The following is a 22,200-nucleotide window of genomic DNA, read 5'->3' as shown; positions in this document are numbered from 1 at the left end:
TCAAGTCATTTTCCCATCCCATTTTCAAGTTGAACTGATTCAAATAACAAAACTATTCCTCCTTACCTCACAACTGCTAAGGTCAAGCGAGACTTCTTTCAGTTGAGGATTGCAAGAAAGGCCAAGTAAAAGTGCTCTGTAAAGAATGAATTGCATTCATATAAACTTTGGATGCCCACCTTGATACCATTGAAGAGAAAGTATAGAGATCCTTGGCCCCCCCCCCCCGGTCATTTGCTTCAAACACACTCGATAGTAGTGACTGTGAATCATAAACTGGTTGCACAGTTTAGTTCCACTGAAGTTAACAGACTTTGGAGAAACTGATTGCAAAGCATCTCTGCTATTATAATCTGCATTAAGCAATATAGTGACAAAGGATATATTTCTACCCCTTCCCCCACATCGCCTTTTCACTGTTTTCTGCAGGCACTTCAGCAGTAAAGATTACTTTACACTGTTTAATGCCATGACACATCAGGGGAAGGTAGAGTTATGGCACATTACAGGACCAGAGCAGGTCATTTGGCCCCATCAGTTGTGCAGACAATAAAAACTCAAGAATATTGGGAGCTGCAGTGACCAAGATAGTGGCCGGACTGAATGAGATCAATGATTGCTCTGCCTGCTGGCTGTTAATGGTCCAACATACAATGAGAATGGACGTTCTTAAAGGAAGGCCCATTGGGAATATGCCAACAGTATGAAACTGATACTATTTAGCACAAATTAGTAATCAAGATGGCCAGAGCAAGAAATAAAAAAAAGGTCACACTAATAAGTATAGGATGCTCTTCCGAGGCCGAGTTACAGAGAATATCATTAGGGCAGAGTAAAGTGAGTTTAATGTTGCATCTCACTGTTTGAACATGCTAGTGGTTGATGTGCCTGATGAGTGAGAAGAATTCCATTTCCCACCACTCCTTTACTTTCAAGTGCAAAAATAAATAAGGAAGTAAAATATAAAGTCTAAGCCCCTGGTCATTTGACTTTGGGCATCAATGCACTGCAGTGTGAAATGGCAAAATATGGACTCAAACACAGAACATGCTAGGCAGAATCCAATCATTGCAATCTTGTTGCCTGGAATAAAAAGGGAAAAACCAAACACAGGCCACATTTTCCCTTTCACTCAGAGAAGTAATTTTACAGTTAGTTACTAATTAGGTAACACAGGAGCTCATTGAAGTAATGAAACTCTGGAGCAGATCAAATGGCTGCCCTCAGTGAAGAATGACTTGCAGCTTTGGGGTAGTAGAAGGAAGAGGACAAAATCGAAGGGGAAAAGGAAATTAAACTAACCTGTTAATACACAGATGCCAGAGAGGTGTATTGATGTTGGGTCTCTTTATACAAGATCACAAGACAAAGGAGCAGAAGTAGGCCATTCGGCCCATCGAGTGCTCCACAAGCTAAACTAAAACTATTCCTATCTAGCCCCAATTTCCATCCTTATCCCCATAGCCCTTGATACCTTGACCAATTAGATACCTATCAATCTCCTCCTTAAACGACCCCAATGATTGGGCCTCCACAGCTGTACGCGGCAAAGAATTCCATAATTTCACTACGCTCTGGCTAAAGAAATTTCTCCTCATTTCTGTTATAAACCGGTACCCTCTAATTCTAAGATTGTGCCCTCTAGTGTTGGACTCACCCACCAAGGGAAACAGCTTAACCACATCTAACTCTGTCCAGTCCTTTCAACATTCTAAATGTCTCTATGAGGTCCCCTCTCATTCTTCTGTACTCCAGTGAGTACAGTCCAAGAGCCGACAAACGCTCATCATACGTAAGCCCTTTCATTCCGGGAATCATCCTCGTAGATCTTTTCTGAACCCTCTCCAACATCAGTACATCCTTCCTAAGATAAGGGGCCCAAAACTGCACACAGTATTCCAAATGAGGCCTCACCAGTGCCCCATAGAGCCTCATCAACACTTCCTTACTTTTATACATTATACCTCTCGAAATGAATGCCAACATAGCATTTGCTTTCTTTACCGCCAATCCGACCTGGTGGTTAACCTTTAGGGTATCCTGCACGAATACCCCCAAGTCCCTTTGTACTTCTGTACTTTGAATTTTCTCCCTATCTAGATAATAATTTACCTGTTTATTCCTTTTTCCAAAGTGTACAATGGCGCATCTCTCAACATTGAACCTCATCTGCCATTTCTTTGCTCATTCTCCTAAACTATCTAAGTCTCTCTGCGACCTTCCTGTTTCTTCAATACTCCCTATTCCTCCATCTATCTTGGCGTCGTCTGCAAACTTAGCCACAAAACCATTTACTCCATAATCCAAATCATTAATGTACAAATTAAGAAGAAGCGGCCCAACACCGACCCCTGCGGAACATCACGAGTAACCAGTAGCCAACCAGAACAGGATCCCTTTATTCCCACCCTTCTGCTTTCTGCCTACCAGCAAATGCTCCACCCACTCTAATATCCTACCTGTAATTCCATGAGCTCTCATCTTATTAATCAGCCTCTTGGGCAGCACCTTGTCGAAGGCCTTTTGAAAGTCTAAATACACAACATCCACAGCCTCTCCTTTATCCACCCTACCTGAGATTTCCTCAACTCCAATAGGTTGGTCAGGCAGGATCTTCCCTTCACGAAACCATGCTGGCTTGGACCTATCTTGCCTTGCACCTCTAGGTATTCCATAACCTCATCCTTGAGGATTGATTCCAATAACTTTCCCACCACCGATGTCAGACTAATAGGTCTGTAATTTCCTTTATGCTGCCTCCCACCTTTCTTATACAGTGGAACTACATTTGCGACCCTCCAGTCCTCTGGAACCATGCCGGAGTCTATTGATTCCTGGAAAATTATCATCAATGCCTCCGCAATCTCTAAAGCCACCTCCTTCAGAACCTGGGTGTACACCTCATCCGGTCCAGGAGACTTATCAGTCTTTAGTCCATTTAGCTTTCCTAGCACCTTCTCTCTAGTAATATTGCCTGAACTCAGTTCTATCCCCTGAGACCAATGACTATCAGGTATATTGCTGATGTCCTCCACAGTGAAGACCAATGCAAAATACTCATTTAGTTCCTCTGCCATCTCTGTGTTATCCATTATAATCTCTCCCGAACTGTTTTCATTTGGTCCTATATCAACCTGTGTCTCTCTTACTCTTCATATGTTTTAAAAAACTCTTAGTATCTTTTTCAATGTTATCTGCCAACTTCCTTTCATAATTCATCTTTTCTTTCCTAATGACCTTCTTAGTTTCTTTCTGTAAGTTTTTAAAAGTTTCCCAGTCTTCTGTTTTCCCACTAATTTTTGCTTCCTTGTATGCCCTCCATTTGGCTTTTATTTTAAGCCTTCACCTCTTGTTATCCACATTTGTGCCATTTTTCCATTCGTAATCTTTTTTCTTGGAATATATCTATCCTGCATTTTCCTTATTTCTTGTCCATCCATTTCTGCTCTGCTGTCCCTCCGACTAGCTTACTCTTCCAATCAATTTGGGCTAGTTCCTCTCTTATGCCACTGTAATTTCCTTTGTTCCACTGAAATAGCTTCTCCTTTTCAAATTTGAAACTGGACTCAAATCATATTGTGTTTGCTAGTTCCTAATGCTTCCTTTACCTTTAGTTCCCTAATCACCTCCGGTTTGTTACACAGCACCCAATCCAAAACAGCCGATCCCCTGGTGGGCTCATCCTCAAGTTGCTCCAAAAAACCATCTCGTAGACACTCCACTAACTCACTCTCCTGAGATCCACTGCCTTCCTGGCTTTCCCAATCCATCTTCATGTTAAAATCCCCCATAATTATCTTGACGCTGTCTCTCTAACACGTTTTTTCTATTTCTAGCTGTAACTTATAGTCCACATCCCGGCTGCTGTTAGGGGGCCTATATATAACTGCTATTATTGTCCTTTTACCCTTGCCATTTCTTAGCTGCACCCATAAGGATTCCACTTCTTCTGACCCTATGTCCCTTCTCTCTATTGATTTTATATCATTACTAACCATCAGGGCCACACCACCCCCTCTGCCTATCTTTCCTATACACTGTGTACCCCTGGACATTCAGTTCCCAATCACATCTGTCATTAAGCCATGTTACTCGGTGATTGCCACAATGTCATATTTTTTTAGTCTGTAGCTGTGCCACTAGGTCATCTACCTTATTCCTAATACTACATGCATTTAAATATAGTGCATTTAGTCCAGTATCTGCTATTGATTTTGTTATACTTCTATTGTTCAGCAAATTATCCTGACTTCTCACTTGTCTGTCCTTCTTGCCATCCTCACTGCACACTATCTTGGACTTGTTTCTATAAACCTCCTCCCTTACCCTAACATCTTGTATCCTAACATCCTGGTTTCCATCCCCCTGCCAAATTAGTTTAAACCCCCCAACAGCTATATTAAACATTCCCGCCAGGATATCAGACCCCTTGGAGTTCAGGTGTAACCCATCCTTTGTGAATAGGTCATACCTTTCCCAAAAAAGGTCCCAAGGATCCAAGAATTTGAAGCCCTGCCCCGTGCACCAGTTACTCAGCCACGCATTACTCTTGAGAAAATGCAGCAGAGGGGTGATTAACAGTGGTCTCTAAAGTTATAAAGGGTTTTTGATAGAGTTGGTACAGAGAGTGCTTTACTTTGTGGGGAAAAGCATAACTAGAAGGTATCATTATCAGATAGAGGTAGCAAAGTGCATTGATGAAAATGGAGCAGTTGATACAATCTATATGTGCTTTAGTAGGGCCTTTGACATTGCCCCACATGGAAGATTAGTCCAAAAGCCCATAAGAACCAAGGTAATTTGGCAAAATAGATCCAAGATTGGTTTGACAGAAGGAGACTGAGGGTAATGGTGGAGGCTTGTCTTTGTGATTGGAAGCTTGTGATTAGTGGTGCCCTTAGAGATCAGTGCTGGGACGCTTACAGTTTGTTTTATACATTTACATTTAACGATCTGAAGGCGAATGTAGGAGGTATGAATAACAAGTTCACAGATTACATCAAAATTAGCGGTGTTGTTGATAGTGAGGAGTGTAGTCTTGGGCTGTAGCTTGATATTGATGAGTTGGTAAGATGGGTAGAACAATGGCAGATGGAATTTAATCCTGACAAGTGCAAAGTGATGCACTTTGTAAGGACCAACAAGGCTAGGTCAGGTACTGAATGGTTGGGGCCTAGGGAGTACAGAGGAATGAAGGGATCTTGGTGTACAATTCCAAGGATCCCTAAAAGGTTTCAGGACAGGTAGAAAAGTTGGTTAAGGCGACATATAGGATGCTTGCTTTCTTTAGATGGAGTATAGAATATGAGAGCAGGGAGATTATGGTACAATTTTATAATAACCATTGTTTAGGCCACAGTTGGAGTTGTGTGTGTAGTTCTGGTCATCCTACTACAGGAAGTACACAACTGCACTAGATAGGATGCAGAGGAGATTCCTCAAGGTGCTGCCTGGGATGGAATGTTTCAGTTATGAGGAGAGACTGGATAGGCTGAGTTTGTTTTCCTTAGAGCAGACTAAGTTGTACAAAATGATAAGGGGGAAAAGTAGCAAGAAACCTTTCCCCATAGAAGAGGTGTATAAAACCAGAAGGTATAGGTTTAAGGATAGGGGTAGGAGATTTAGAGGGGATCTGAGGAAGGATTTTTTCCCTCCCACACAGAAGGTGCTTACAATCTGGAAAGCATTGCTCAATTAGGAAATAGAGACACTTGTAACACTTAAAAAGTATCTAGATGAGCACTTGAATCTCCAGGTCATGGAAGGTGACAAAGTCCACTCTTAACTTACAATATCTCAGGAAAACTAAGTGACTAAATTTAGAATATCTCAGAAACTAAGTGACTAAGCTACAATTGACTAAAGGGAATTGCCTTCCTGGGTCCTTTTATTTGGATGATTATGACGTAGAGATGGACAATTTCTAATCATGACTTGAAATAATGTACAGCAGGTTCACTGCGTTTCTATTGCTGGTAAACGGAATTAGCATGTCGAGGTACGTGACGATTGATATGACATGATGGGCTGAAGGGTTTGTTCACTGCTGGATCACTCAATGTCACCCAAACATTCTAACAGGGGATTCAGAAACCAAAGAATGTTAAGAATGAGAAACGGCACAGTGGTGGAGCTGTGGAGTTTGCATGTCCTTCCTGGGCCCTCACAAGTTCCCTCCCACATCCCAAAGACGTGAATGTTGGTAGGTTACTTGGCCACTGAAAATGACTCCTAGTGTGTGGGTGAGTGGTAGAATCTGAAGGGAGTTGATGGAAATCATGGAGACGTAGAGAACAGAAGCAGACTCCTTGACCCACTGAGTCGGTGCTGCCCATTAACCCTTTACGCTAATCCTACATTCATCCCATTTTCTTTTACTTTCCCACATTTTCATGAATAAATTGGAGAATAAAACTGGATTAGTGTAGGATTGAAAAATGGGTGATTGGTGGTCAGCGTGTATCTGGTGGGCTGAAGGGCTTACTTCTGAGCCGTATGGCTCTGTTTGCTACCAGGAGGAGCAGTTGAACTGAACAATATAAGTAGATTTAAGGAGAGGCTGGACAAATGTGCAAGACAGCAGGAAATAGAGCTGGATTATGGATGAGGAAAAATGGGGTAAGGTTGGAGTACAGTGTAAACATGGGTTGGTTGAGCTGAATGACCCGTTTCTACACTGCCTATCCTATGTGAGAGAAATGCCCAAAGAGAAGAAACCAATACTGACTTGACTGCATCCGGAGGAAGTTTGGTGCCCGACAAGTTGATGTGCTTCAACGCGAGTGAACTGCTGAAAAACATCTTGAATGACTGAGGGACTTCTTTACCCTTCCTACAACAATAGGGGAAGAAGAATTAATGTTGAGGTTAGTCATATAACAGAATTACTTTTGAAGTAGACAAAATATACCAAACCGTAACATTTTCATGATATTTGGTGCACATGAAAGTCTTTGAAATTTACATCTTACAAATCAAATGCATTTGGAAAGATGCATACCAAGGCTGGTGGAATAGCCCAACTTTCAATGCTTTTACAGTTATTACATGTTTAAGAGGTGGCATAAATACACCTGTTCTTCAAAGCCTTCATTCTGTAAACAGCTTTTACATCATACTCTTCTGAGGAAATCTTTTAACAACCTTCACGTCTTCATGAACTAAACATTACAACAGCTCAGAACGCTGGCCTCTTTCCCAAATCCGCAATGACATAGTGACGCTTTAGTATTCTGATCTACATTGGGGGTGGGGTGGGGGGGGGGGGGGGAAGAGGGGAAGTAGGAGATGCTATGAAAAATCCATCTGGGTCTTCAATCCAAATGTATGATGTTACTCTTTAAATAAAAACTGAAAAAAATGCATGCATTTGAAACATGTCTTATGACTACAGCTTCATTACCCTTGTATCTACCTGGTATAATTTTTGGGACTTTACCACACATTTCCTATGCACCCCATGAATCAAATTAATAAGTAAAACATACTTTACGAGCTGGCTCAAAATTCAAGCAGAAAGCTGCTTTTTATCTTGCTGTATAGCTCACAATAACGACCTTTTTTCTCTCCAATTGACCTGCACAATTTTCTGATTTTTATTTCAGATTACTGTTCTTTTAATTAATTTTTCTAAGTGTTAATTGCAAGCAGGTGATGTGCACATTAGATAAAATTAATCAAGATATTAGAAGACAATTCTCAGAAACCCATACAACTTTTACTATTTACAGAGAGAGCTGAGACAGAGTATGAATTTATATCTCTAGGCAAGTAATTAAAAATAGAAATAATTCCATCAGTGAATTGTTGTTTGATCTTAAGAGACTTGCATTAGGAAGAGAAAATGTTGACAGATGCTAGCTCAGAGAAAATTTTGAACAAACTCCACTAAGACATCTGGACCGATTAGAACAGTGTCCACCAATGGAGCTTTGAATCTTTCTATTTGGATTTTATTCAAACCCTGACGCTCAGCATATATGGCAGTCATCAATAGTAGTTCTGCTATAAGGGAAGGAGAAACAGGAGGCTCTGTCTTCTTCCTGCCTTCCAAATTGACAAAGAACATGGCAGTCATGCTTTCTTCTCATTCATTTCTTCAAATGATTCAAGCTGATGCAGTTTTTTTCAGCTTTATTTATACTGATAACAGACTGATAGGGCAGTGTACATCTATCACCTAAGGCTATAAAGGAAAATTTATTGGCCCTAAAAGAATGCGTGCAGGAAAATCAACAAAGCTGGGAGTACTGAGATCCTGTTAAACGTAAGAAGGTATAACAAGTATTATTTTCTTTGCACCATCCCCTCTCAGATAGTCATTAAACAACAGGTTGGTTGTGACCTGCCTTGGACATGGTCCTGGGTAAACAGAAGGGGAGCAGGAAGGCCAGTGAACAAGGATGGGGGCAGGGGAGAACTGGGAGAGGTGAACTGGATTGGAGAACAATGTTAGCTGTGAGTGAGGGAGCCAGTCTTATCATACACCCGATAACAACACAGGAGGTCATTAAGTCCAGCGGGTGTTTGCCAGCTCCCACACATGCCAGTCTCATTCCTCCTCATTTCCATGTAACCATCTCATCAATTGGGAAATATAAGTGTGGGAGGGAGTGAGGGCATGCAGGGGAACACTTCCCGAGAAAAAAGGTTTTTACTTTGCTCTTTAACTACTAGCACCAGACCTCATTGAAGGGTCTGTGGTGGAAAGGGGGAGTAGCTTCATTCCTGGGTGTCAACATCTCGGAGGATCTAACCTGGTCCCAAAATATAGACGCAACCATGAAGAAGGGACATCTACAGCATTATTAGTAACCTTAGAGAAAATTTATGGATTCTTTAAACAATGGGTGGGAAAAATGACTATTCTCCGTGACTCTCCAATATGGAATACAAGCACAGTGTTATATAACAAGAAATATCTCATGCTTGTCAGTTAAGATAACACTTCTTAAATAAGACGCAAGAGACTGCAGATGTTGGAATCTGGAGCAACAAACAATCCACTGGATAAATTCATTGGGTCGAGCAGCATCTGTGGGAGGAAAGGAATAGAGTCCTGATGCAGGGTTTCATCCCGAAACGCAAACAGTTCCTTTCCTCCCACAAATGCTGCTTGACCCGCTGAGTTCCTCCAGCAGGTTGTTTGTTACTCCTTAAATAAGGCTGCTTTTGCATTTTAAGGAACTGGTATAACAATAGCAGTGCAGCAAACTTCACAAACAATGAGATAAATGACCAGATAATTTGCTAGATAAATAGGTTCCTTTGTCTTTACATCCTTCTGAGAGAGCAGTCAAGGAGTCAGGATTTAATCATAGAGTCATACAGCACAGATACAGGCCCTTTGGCCCACTGAATTAAATTCCCATTTTCACTAACCCTACACTAATCTCATTTTATTCTCCCCACATTTCCTTCAAAACCCCCTAAATTCTACCACTCACCTACACAGTAGGAGCAATTTACAGTGGCCTGTTATCCAATCAAATTATTTACTGTCCCTTTGCAAAGATGGAAGAATTGTACTTAACAGGTGTCAAAATCTATCTTAGAGCACAAGGTTTCTTGAGGGATCTTCGCAGGAAGCGGTAACCAAGGACCAAAGGATACTATTTTAATTTATAAAGTTCCATTATTAGTTCACCTTCCTGTAAAATTCTTTTTATATTTTTATTTCTGGTAGTAATGTTTATGGATCTTTTTAATTTCATTATTGAAATCATTTTGGATTTTAAATATCAGATAACTTAAAGTTGAGTCTCAACTCTTCATCTCTGCGTGAATATTCGTCCTTGCTTTGGAATATAGGTGCACTTTTTTTCCCATGTAAAGTGCTATCTGTTGTAACCCAAGAGATTTCTCTCAAGGGTATGCATGGTAACATAGGTTAAGAACACCAGACCTACCCAAGGTTGAAAAGATGAAGTGAATTTTTTGAAGTATGCTTCATCTTTTGCCCAACTGAGGAAGAAAACTGCAAGAGAACTTTAATCTTGAACAACAAATTACCACTGTGAAGTGTGTTTTATCTTCCAAAGCTGGACAAAAAGCTCAGGTGATCTGTGACTATGTTATGAGGGAACAGTGTTCACGGCCCTTAGCAAGGGTCTTTACTAATAGCAGGCTACAATTTTTTTTAAAAAATACACCCCAACCAGGTGGGCTTGCATTTATACGAGTTTCATTATCTGTCAGTTATATTGCACCTATCTTTTTAAGTGTATTTCCTTGACAAATATCAGAAGAAATAATGCATCCTCATCTATTAGCTTACTGGGAAGTCAAATAATACCCAGTTTACTCAGTTGGTGAAGGATTCTAAAATCTTAGTCAGGGAAAGAATGCGCAAGGGTTTGGTTTAAAACGAAAAGCATTGTATAACTGCACAGATTTCCTTGAAGATCTGCATAACCAGTATATTGCACAATACATCTTTGATAATGGTTCAAATCTAATCAGCGCCAGTCCTCGACATGATCTAATGCATCATTTGCATACACAGCTAAATAAGCTTATCTGTTAATACACAATGCCTTTTCACCAATGTATTTTTCACTGAGTGCAAGTATTATGAAGGAATTGAAATGCTTTAGCAAGCTACTGTATTACCATTTAAGGACTGCTTCTGTAACTGAAATCACTTGATGAAAAAAATGTTCAGCATCCATTTTTGTTATTGATTAGCTTCTATAATACTGATCTAATACAGGATTACAGTGTGCCTCACCCAATGTACGAACCTTCTGCAACTGTAAAGCAAGTAGTTAATCAACGGAAATACCCTATTTTTATTAGGAAGAGAATGTCCTTAGCAAACTGGGGATATTTACTTTGGCTTTGTGCCTGAGCTACTCCTAGTAGCTGACTGCAATATCACTGGCAGATAAAAAATGAAAGCAGTTTTCAGAAAAACTCTACTGGTGCATAACCTTCAAATACCCTGTTGCTAATAACCTCATCAGTTCCCAGACCTCAATACTTCCCACTTTCTTATCCTACTTTCCACCAAATACTAGTCACACTGAATGTTTCCATAGAGAAAAAGGAAAATGGAAAAGCAGAAAGCAAACTGAAGTAAAATTGTACATCTGGCATTTGCAGAAGTCAGTTCATTCTCATCCCTTCCCAAAATAAACTGTACAAATTTGGCAAGAATTTATCAAGTGAAGAAAATAACTTTTAAAACAAATTAATTACCTGTGTGAGAAAATACTTTTAGACAGATGAAGAGATGCCAGGTGTTGGCAACAGCCCCGCAGAAGTGCTGCACACACCTGAAAAACAAGATCACTTAGTGACCCATCACATCTTGTACATCACCTCAGCTTACATAATAGATGACTGCAACAGTTCTTATGTTTTGGTTGTGAAAACATATCATCCTTGTGAAAGGTGCTATAGAAATGTACGTTCTCTCTTTTTTCAATCATTCGTCATTACTGCCTGTTAGTCTACAGTAAAATTCCAATAATCCAGCATCTAATTGTTCAGAAATCCTGATTGTTTGATGCCTGGCTCACTTGTTAGTTCAGAACACGAGTCAGGGATCCACAATGCAAACAGATTATAAGTTAGAACTGTGGGCCAGCTTTGCTGGAACCGGAGTTGGGGTCTGGAGAATCAGGGATAGGAAATGTGGGTACATCTGTGGCCAGAGCCAGGTCCAGAATGTTTGTACATGCCGTGCTCCCTTTAAACTGACAGGGTTGTCGGGAAAATTTATTATAGTCGAATCGAGTTTATTTTCATGTGCACAAGTACGTGTGTGTACGGGTTCAATGTAAAGCTTACTTGCATTATATTATACCACTGTGTAATGTGCAAAAAAATGTGAAGGAGTATTTGGATATCTGAGGGGCACTGATAGGCGCAGCCTTTTTCTCAGGGTTGGGGAATCAAGAACTAGAGGGCATATGTTTAAGGTGAGAGGGGAGAGATTTAATAGGAACCTGAGGATCAACTTTATCACCCAGAGGATGATCAGTAAATGGAACGAGCTGCTAGGGGAAGTGGTTGAGGCAGGTGCATTAACAACATTTAAAAGGTGCTTGGACAGGTACATGGATAGGGAAGGTTTAGAGGGATATGGGCCAAACGCAGACAAATGGGACTAGCTGGGGTGGGATTCTTGGTCAGCATGGACCAGTTGGGCCAAATGGCCCATTTCCATGTTGTATGCCTCTATCAATAGGAGCAATATCCAATAGCCTGAAAAATCTGCTAGGCCGGCATTACCAGAGTCCCAAAGTGCCAGACTATTGTAATGTTTGAATATTGTCAGCAACAAATTACAGGAAACACTGCACTAAAGCCAAAGTTTGAAGCTTCCCAAAGCAGATATGATAATCTTAAAAACAAACTCCTACAAATGAATACAATGTTTTGTTAGGAATTGTAGACAGCAAAATTGATCAATCACTGGGGCCGAGTGAAGGCAGTGAATTACTTGTGTTTCTTTTGCTCACACAACAGTAATTAGATAAAGGTCACTTATTTGTCTATCACTGGAGTCAAACTTCCCTCAGGTCACTTGGGCAGGTCTCAGATAAACATTAGCTGCACTCTGAAACCATCCCTTACCGGGCTGACCATCTTTTCTCAGAATCCAACACCTCCTTCAACATATGCCTATTTTGTGAAGGCGGGTGGAATCATGCCACATAATTAAAGCAGAATGGCAACTTGAATATTCCAATTTAAAGTCCTAAGGGCAGATTTCCTTCCTGAAAGACAAGAATGAATCAGATGGGTTTCTATGACAAGCAGTAGTTCTTGTGGTCATTAGTACGAAGACTAGTTGATGTTTTTCCATATTATTTAGTTTAAATTTCACAGTTGACTTGGTGGGATTTGAACGTGGGTCTCTGGATTGTTAGTACAGGTCTCTGGATTACTGATCTGGTAATTTAATCACTGCACCACTACTGTACCTTTTTACTGGCTCTAATTGATAGGATTGGATCCTATCTAATTGATAGGATCAATCCTATCTGCATTGATAGGATGCAGAGCCGGGCTGAGAAGTGGCAGATGGAGTTCAATCTGGAGAAGTGTGAGGTGGTACACTTTGGAAGGACAAACTCCAAGGCAGAGTACAAGGTTAATGGCAGGATTCTATGTAGTGTGGAGGAGCAGAGGGATCTGGGGGTTCATATCCACAGATCCCTGAAAGTTGCCTCACAGGTGTATAGGGTGGTTAAGAAAGCTTATGGGGTGTTAGCATTCATAAGTTGTGGGATTGAGTTTAAGAGCCACGAGGTAATGATGCAGCTCTACAAAACTCTGGTTAGACCACACTTAGAGTACTGTGTCCAGTTCTGGTCGCCTCATTATAGGAAGGATGTGGAAGCGTTGGAAAGGGTGCAGAGGAGATTTACCAGGATGCTGCCTGGTTTAGAGAGTATGCATTATGAGGAGAGACTAAGGGAGAGAAGGAGGATGAAAGGAGACATGATAGAGGTATACAAGATATTAAGAGGAATAGATAGAGTGGACAGCCAGCACCTCTTTCCCAGGGCGCCAATGCTCAATACAAGAGGGCATGGCTATAAAGTAATGGGTGGGAAGTTCAAGGGAGATATCAGAGGGAGGTTTTTTACCCAGAGTGTGGTTGGGGCATGGAATGCACTGCCTGGGGTGGTGGTGGAGGCAGGTACATTGGTCAAATTCAAGAGATTGGTAGATAAGCATATGGAGGAATTTAAAATAGAGGGATATGTGGAGGGAAGGGGTTAGATAGCCTTAGGCGAGGTTTAAAGGTCGGCACAACATTGTGGGCCGAAGGGCCTGTATTGTGCTGTACTGTTCTATGATTCTATGGTTCTATGAAAGAAGGATGTCACTCTTAGGGTTTGAGGACAACGGCACTCACTAAAGGAATCATCCAGATCGATGGAAGGATGTGCCTCTGGTCAGGTGCCATTTCACCTTCACTCAGTACCGATGCCAGGCTTCATTCCACACGAAGTGCCCTCACCAAACAGGAAGTGACCCATAGATGAAATCTTCCAATGGTCAAAGTGCAGATTCAATGCCATTGGGACATTTTTGCCTCTGATGGTACTTGCTCAGATTTGGAGCAGAACTGAGGAATCCTGCCTGAAGGAGCAGGATAACAAATCTCTATAATTGTGAAGAGCTACATGCCAGTCAGTGACCGATTTGCATTTGACATTGTGACAAAAGGCGCTATCTAAGCACCCTTTGAGATCAGGGAGATTATGGTCAGCCCTTCCATTTGACCCGATGAGGTGGAGATCAAGAGAGGATGGATTACACACATAATGGCGATACCAGGTGAAAGAACTGGGAAAGGAATGCCTGGAGGAAGGAGGTAAATAGGAGGCAATAAATGAGATCCAGAAAAGCAGGAGAGAGAAAAACACCGTATGTTGGGGAAACGTGAAATACAAGTAGCTGATTATCGGAGTCCCAAAGGCTGCAATGTGCCATTCAACAGGTCGTTATTCATTGGAGCAATTAGGAACAAGACACACAGGTCAGAATGGGAGTGGGATGGAGGATTAAAGTGAAAGGCACTGGAAGCTCAGGTCACCCGTGTGGAAAGAATGAATGCGCTCTGCTCGGTGGTCACGCAATTTATGTTCCATTTCACCAATGGCAAGGAGATCACATTGTGATCGCCAAACACGGTACACTAAATTGGCTCCATGTACATGTAAAGGAAAACACTCCTTCCAGGTATAGCAGCCATTCAGTGCTGCTTCTTCCAAGTTAGCACACCAAAGCCATCAAGGCTCAACTTATCTAGACACCACTGCAGATCCTTTAAGTCTATTTCACAGCTCACATTCTCACCTAGTTCTGTATCATCAGCACACTGAGGTACCTCACGCTCTTCCCCTTTGTCTGCATCAGTGATCTCAATTATAAAATAGTTCAGGACCCAGGACTAATCACAGGCAGCAGCCTGTCAAACTGAACAAGATTAGCTCATTCTTATTCTTTTTTTCCTGTCACTTAACCAATTTTCTATCCATATTATCCCCAATTCAGTGAGCCATTATTAATGTAACAACCTTCTGTAAGAAAGCTTATCACATACCTTCTGAAAATACTGATAAACTTCATTCACTGGTTCCTCCTTATCTATTCCACCCATACATGCTGATTTAAAAAAAACCTCAATTTCCTTTTATAAAACCCCATTGATCACATCCTGATTTTTTTTTACCACATTATTAATAATGGATTTCAGCATTTTGCCAGCAGATGTAAGGAAATCAAAATACAAGGATGACTTGCTTCTACTCCAGATCTGTGCGTTCAGAGGTGGCTGATGAGACCAGTGTAGGACCCGCAGTCTCTGGATGGGGAAGGTGGCCCTTGATGGGGCAGGTGGGTTGGTAGCTTGACAGGTGGTGCATTCCTTTTGCCCTCTAGTTTGGGCTTGTGTGTGCTCCCGATGAGTGGATTCCAGGTTCTCAAGTACCATCCCAGGTGCTCCTCCATTTTGAGTGGTTGTGGGGCAGGGTTCACTAAGAATCATTGGGGGTGTTACACTTTAAGGTTTTAGGAACATCCTTGAACCTTTTCCTCCAATCATCTGGTAATGTCTTGCCTTGACAGAGCTTGGAATAGTATACTTGTTTCATGAGGCTGGTGTAGGCATACAGGCTCAATTGAGCCAACTAAGCTTAATTAAGGTCTCAACACTAGAGATATTGCTCTGGGAGAGGAGACTAATTCTGCCAGTGGGTTTGGAGTATGTTGGCTGGAGATAGAGTTGGTTCCAGTGCTTTGTGGTGCCTGTAACAGGTATAGCACACATCTCAGAGGTATACAGGAAGACAGGAAGACGAGGATCACTGCCTGGTAGATGGGCTTGTAGTCTTGATACTTATACACCCTCTCAGATGACCAAAGGTTATGTTGGTTCATTGAAAGCAATTTGGAATTTCATCACCGACATCTGCCTTCAATGTGAGGTGGTTTCCAAGATATCGGAAATTGTCCACATTTTTCAGGGTCTTATTTGCAGACCTTTATTGTCGGAGGTGGTGTTGCAGGGGGCAGGTTGGTAAAGGAGCTTTGTCTTGTAGATGTTATGTGTAAGGCTCATTCTCTTACTTACTTCACTGAGCTGGTCGATGATGGAACTCAGACAGTGAATGCAAGTACACACAACTTTCACCTTGGTTCTACAGCTTGATGGCTAAAGTTGGGATGACCTTGGTTCTGGAGTGCAAGCAATGCAAATTGAACAGTTTTCCATTTATCCTGTGGATTAGTTCTACTCCAGTGAGAAGCTTGTTTGGAGGTGACATCCAGCATTGCAGAAACAAAGTGTTGAGGTGATGACTCAGCCTTGCTTGACACTAGTCTGGAAGACTCCTCTGAAGTTACTGCAATTGTATTTGTCACCTTTCATGAAAATGGTCAGAAATAAATCATTTGTGAAGTCCCCTGGCATGTCCTCCTCTTCCCAGGTTGTGAATTCGTTACTGGCATTCCTCTCCACCAAGTTATATAACTTCAGCAGGATACTATCTGCTCCTGGACATTGTTCTTTTTTGGTTGTAAGGTAGCTTTTGACTTCTTGTTGATCGAGGGTGGTCGCAAGGTTGGACCACACAGTTTCATGAGGATGGAGTCAAGGGGGCTCACATTGCGTTCAGAGTCACAGTCGGGGAGATCTTTGTGGTGCTTCTTCCAGTAGCACTAACTGGCTCTGAACTTGATGATAATCTCCATTATTGGCTGTCAGTATGGTGGGTCCTAGGGCTATAGATGGCCTTAACAGCACTGAAGAACTTGCATATGTCAACAAGTTGCTGGACCTCCTGTGCTCCTTCCAATCACCATCAGCTCTTTATAGGTCATGTGCTTTCTGTTGCATCTTAGCTGTAGAGTCACTTCTTTTCCCTTGAGACATGGCAGAGCTTCCAAAGCAAGAACACCTTGTGTTTGTAGTTCATTGGCTCCTGGATTGATGATTGGCTAATGATGATGGACTTCAGGTAAGTCCAGATACTGTGGACACTCTCTGTCTCCTCCTGGTGGGGATTTTGTCAGATTGCCTGTGAGGAATTGTCTCAGAAGAGCCATCTTTGCAGCATCCTCCATACTTACGACAATGATCTTCTAGAGGCAAAATTGTTGCTATACTTGTTATCTTCCAATCTTCTGGGACTATTCGAGAATCTTGAGAATTTTGGAAGCCTTCATTGATGATCCACTATCTCAGCAGTCATCTCTGTCAGATATCCAGATTGGATATTATGTGATCTCACAAGATCACAAGACAAGGGAGCAGAAGCAGGCCATTTGGCCCATCGAGTCTGCTCCAAGGAAAGGGAAATAGAAATGAGAGATGGGGAATGGGGGAAGAAGAAGAAGAAAAAAAAAACTATTCTAATCCCAATTTCCGGCCTTATCCCCATATCCCTTGATATCCTGACTATTTAGATATCTATCTATCTCTTCCTTGAACGCCCCCACTGATCTGGCTTCCACTGCTGTACGTGGCAAGGAGTTCCACAAATTCACCACCCTCTGGCTAAAGAAATTTTTCCTCATCTCTGTTTTGAAACTGTACTCTCTAATTCTAAGATTGTGCCCTCTGGTCCTGGACTCACCCACCAAGGGAAACAGCCTAGCCACATTTACTCTGTCCTTTCCTATCAATATTTTAAATGTCACTATGAGGTCCCCTCTCATTCTTCTGTACTCCAGTGAGTACAGTCCAACAGCCGACAAACGCTCCTCATACGTAAGCCCTTTCATTCCTGGAATCATCCTCGTAAATCTCCTCTGAACCCTCTCCAACGTCAACACATCCTTCCTAAGATGTGGGGCCCAAAACTGTGCACAATATTCCAAATGAGGCCTCACTAGTGCCCCATAGAGCCTCATCAACACATTCTCGAAATGAATGCCAACATAGCATTCGCTTTCTTTACCACCGATCCGACCTGGTGGTTAACCTTTAAGGTATCCTGCGCGAGTACCCCCAAGTCCCTTTGTACTTCCGTGCTTTGGATTTTCTCTCCTCCTAGATAATAATCTGCCCGCTTATTTCTGCTTCCAAAGTGTACAACTGCACATTTCCCTACATTGAATCTCATCTGCCATTTCCTTGCCCATTCTCCTAAACTGTCTAGGTCCCTCTGCAACCTTCCTATCTCTTCAATACTCCCTACTCCTCTCCCTATCTTGGTGTCATCCGCAAATTTAGCCACGAAACCATTTATTCCATCATCCAAACCGTTAATGTACAAGGTAAAAAGGAGCGGTCCCAACACCGACCCCTGCGGCACACCACTAGTAACCGGTAACCAACCAGAACGATATCCTTTTATTTCCATTCTTTGCTTCCTGTCAACTAGCCAATGCTCCACCCATTCTGTTATCCTACCCGTAATTCCATGACCTCCCATCTTATTAATCAGTCTCTTGTGAGGCACCTTATCAAAGGCCTTTTGAAAGTCTAAATACACAACATCTACCGCCTCTCCCTTATCCACCTGGGGGATCTGGGGGACTTGTCCTATTGAGTTCCACAGGATTTTTACCACAGTGATATTAATTGCTTTTGAGTGACAGAGAACAAATTGTGGGCCTATAGAGGGGAAGATAGGACTGATGGGATTGCTCTCCTGGGAGCTGGCATGGACCTGATGGACTGAACGGCTCCCTTCTCTTTCACCATAAGTAGTAAATTCCATGGTCCCCTGTGATTGCATATAACTTCCTGGTCCTGGAACACTGCAGCCTGAGGCCGATTTAAGAACAAAAGTCCTTGGGATGTTGTTTATCATGTTTTTCCAAAAGCAAAAGTGCTGGTTTTAAATTTTAAAAATCATATAATTACACAATTATGTGGCATAGAAGGTGGTCATTGGCCCAGCAGTCCAGCACTGGGTCTCACAATGAGCAATCCCCCTTTCCTCCATCTGCATGTTCTTTTGCCCGTTTTTCTGCAATTTCTTCCTCCAGGATTTATCCAATTACTTCTTAAAAGCTACTAGTGAGTCCGTACTGACTGGGCAATAATAGAATTTAGATGCCGTTGGACAGAGAGACTCATGAGTTAGAAAATTGGTGCCCCTCCTTTTCTGCTACAATTATTGCACCTTTCAAATATGAAGACAGTCACAAAATGCATGTTTAATGCTTCAGTTAATTCATTATGCCACATTATAATTTCTCTTGTCTTTGTGTCATTTATTTGCTAATCTACCTAGTTAATGGAAGCTTTTTTTAAAATATACTTCTTGCTAATTTACTCAATCTTTCATCCTCTTCAATGTTTTGATCTTCAGTTGTTGTTTCATAAAACTCTCTCCATCTACATGTCCATGGCAACATTACAAACATCTTCTTTCAATCCAACTCTATCTTTAAACCCCCTAGTTAGCCAGACAAGTGGAGACACAAGTGACTGCAGATGCTGGAATCTGGAGCAACAGTCAATCTGGAGGAACTCAGCGGTTTGAGCAGCATCTATGAGGGGAAAGGAACAGTCAACATTTCAGGTCAAAACCCTGCATCAGGACTGCCAGGCCTTTTCTTGCAAGATCTTTATTTCTCAATGGAATTTAAAAATACTTCTGAAAATGCTCGTTTAACATCTACCAAAATTTTTAATCTCATTCCCCAATCTACCTCAGCCAATGCACCCCACAAACTAGCAGAACTAGCTTTAAATGCAAAACTATTTTCTAAACTGTTTCCAGCTGCATCCAAATTCTATCATTATTGCCCAATCAATACAGACTGACTAGTAGTTTTTAACTGTAATTGGATAAATTCTAGAAGAAAAAAAACAGGAAAATTGGAAAAAAATATTCAAATTGTGGAAAGGTGATTGCTCATTGTGACACTGATGGACCAATGACCACCTTCTATGCTACAACACAGCGTAAATATATGAAAAACCTTAAAACCATTACTTCTACCATTGGAAAAGCATGGTAAGCAACATCCTCATGGCTTCCGTTGGTGGATATTCTTAAACCAGCTTAAATCTGCATCTTCAACGTTATGGGAAGCTATCTTCACTCATAGTGGATCGTGGATCCCTTCCTGCCACCCCTGGCTGTCAGATTCAGATGATGGAGGGGAATAGCCAAACCTATGGGCTTGCTGTGTATACCCAATGCTGGCTGTCACATTTTGCAGCAAAATCCTTAGGTCATACTGTTCAAGATACTGGAGCAACACAGATATTAAATTCTAGTGTCAATAAATCCAGCCAATCAGGTCACGAACAAAATACCGACATATGAAGTGGTTCGCTACCTCGAGCTTCATCACCAGTTCAAAGCTGATCAAACAGATGGCTCAGCGAATTCTGGTTGTCAGTGTGATCATTATAGACAGCTGGCAATAGTGGCTAACTGGCACACTCAACACAGAAAGAACAGCACATAGGATTTAACACAAACAAAAACAATGATTCATGGGATTGGACACCAAGAATACTGGGATAGAAATTTAAATCAAATCAAGTGAAGTCTCCTTTGTTTGGTGTTTACCATAGCTCTAAGTGAAATAAGTAATCTCAGGACAGGAATTCCTTGATTTACGAAAGGGTTGCTTTTCTGAAAAATGTTTCATTAAGTAAAATTTTGGTACACTGTATTCTTATGTGGGGAGAGTGACATGCTATTCAGAACACTGAGAAATTTGATGGCACAGAAGTGTCAATGTTGTTATAGCAAAGATTTGTAAATAGAATGTCTGTGAAAGTAGTAATGCTTCTTCATTCCCTTGTGGTGCTCACATCTGAAAATGCCATTTCTGATTGCGTAATTTGCTTAAGCACAAATCAGGATTGTTACTCAGATGTCATGAGATGGACTACTGGGAGAAAAACGTTATTTAGCAATGAACATAGTTCATATTACCTACACTTGATCTGTTGTAACTGATCTAAGTACTTGATGCCATTGGACACGCTAAAATATTGGTATTGGTTTATTATTGTCACTTGTACCGAGGTACAGTGAAAAGCTTGTCTTACAAACCGATTGTACAGATCAATTCATTACACAGTGCAGTTACATTGAGTTAGTACAGAGTGCATTGATGTAGTACAGGTGAAAACAATAACAGTACAGAGTAAAGTGTCACAGCTACAGAGAAAGCACAGTGCAATAAGGTGCAAGGTCACAACAAGGTAGATCGTGAGGTCATAGTCCATCTCATTGTATAAGGGAACCGTTCAATAGTCTTATCACAGTGGGGTAGAAGCTGTCCTTAGGTCTGGCGGTATGTGCCCTCAGGCTCCTGTATCTTCTACCTGATGGAAGAGGAGAGAAGAGAGAATGTCCCGGGTGGGTGGGGTCTTTGATTATGCTGGCTGCTACACCAAGACAATGAGAAGTAAAGAGTCCAAGGAGGGGAGGCTGGTGTCCATGATGCGCTGGGCTGTGCCCACAACTCTCTGCAGCTTCTTGCGGCCTTGGGCAGAGCAGTTGCCGTACCAAGCTGTGATAGATCCAGATAGGATGCTTTCTATGGTGCATCTGTAAAAGTTGGTGAGAGTCAAAGGGGACAAACCAAGTTTCTTTAGCCTCCTGAGGAAGTAGAGGCACTGGTGAGCTTTCTTGGCCGTGGCATCTACGTGATTTGACCAGGACAGGCTGTTGGTGATGTTCACTCCCAGGAACTTGAAGCTGTCAACCCTCTCAACCTCAGCACCCATTGATGTAGACAGGTGCATGTACACCGACCCCTTTCCTGAAGTCAATGACCAGCTCTTTAGTTTTGTTGACATTGAGGGAAAGGTTGTTGTCATGACACCATTCCACTAAGCTCTTTATCTCCTTCCTGTACTCCGACTGCTGTTTGGGATATGACCTACAACGGTAGTATCATTTGCAAACTTATAGATGGAGTTAGAGCAGAATCTAGCCACACAGTCGTGAGTGTACAGGGTGTAGAGGGCTGAGGACGCAGCTTTGTGGGGCACCAGTGTTGAGAATAATCGTGCTGGAGGTATTGCTGCCTATCCTCACTGATTGCGGTCTGTTTATTAGAAAGTCAAGGATCCAATTACAGAGGGAGGTGTTGAGTCCCAGATCTCCGAGTTTGGTGACAAGCTTGCTTGGAGTTATTGTATTGAAATCAGAGCTGTAGTCAATAAACAATAGTCTAACGTAGGTGCCTTTACTGTCCAGATGCTCCAGAGCTGAGCGTAGGGCCAGGGAGATGGCATCCGCTGTAGAGCTG

General features: G+C 41.9%; 1 protein-coding gene across 4 annotated transcripts in view; it reads right to left on the bottom strand.

Moving 5' to 3' along the window:
- Nucleotides 1-22,200, bottom strand: part of LOC127570627 (F-actin-uncapping protein LRRC16A-like) — a 261,851-nt gene that overhangs the window by 106,588 nt on the left and 133,063 nt on the right. For all 4 annotated transcript variants that reach the window (XM_052016361.1, XM_052016362.1, XM_052016358.1 and 1 more), the window contains exons 15-17: nucleotides 11,200-11,276; nucleotides 6,728-6,832; nucleotides 67-136 (exon numbers count right to left, since the gene is read on the bottom strand). In XM_052016361.1, the coding sequence (XP_051872321.1) occupies nucleotides 67-136; nucleotides 6,728-6,832; nucleotides 11,200-11,276 (252 nt within the window). The remainder of the gene's footprint in view (nucleotides 1-66; nucleotides 137-6,727; nucleotides 6,833-11,199; nucleotides 11,277-22,200) is intronic.

This window comes from Pristis pectinata, chromosome 5 (assembly GCF_009764475.1).
Source record: "Pristis pectinata isolate sPriPec2 chromosome 5, sPriPec2.1.pri, whole genome shotgun sequence".
NCBI classification, from domain to species: domain Eukaryota; kingdom Metazoa; phylum Chordata; class Chondrichthyes; order Rhinopristiformes; family Pristidae; genus Pristis; species Pristis pectinata.
Note: the sequence above shows the minus strand (reverse complement) of the source record. Positions and strands in the feature narration are given on the sequence as shown.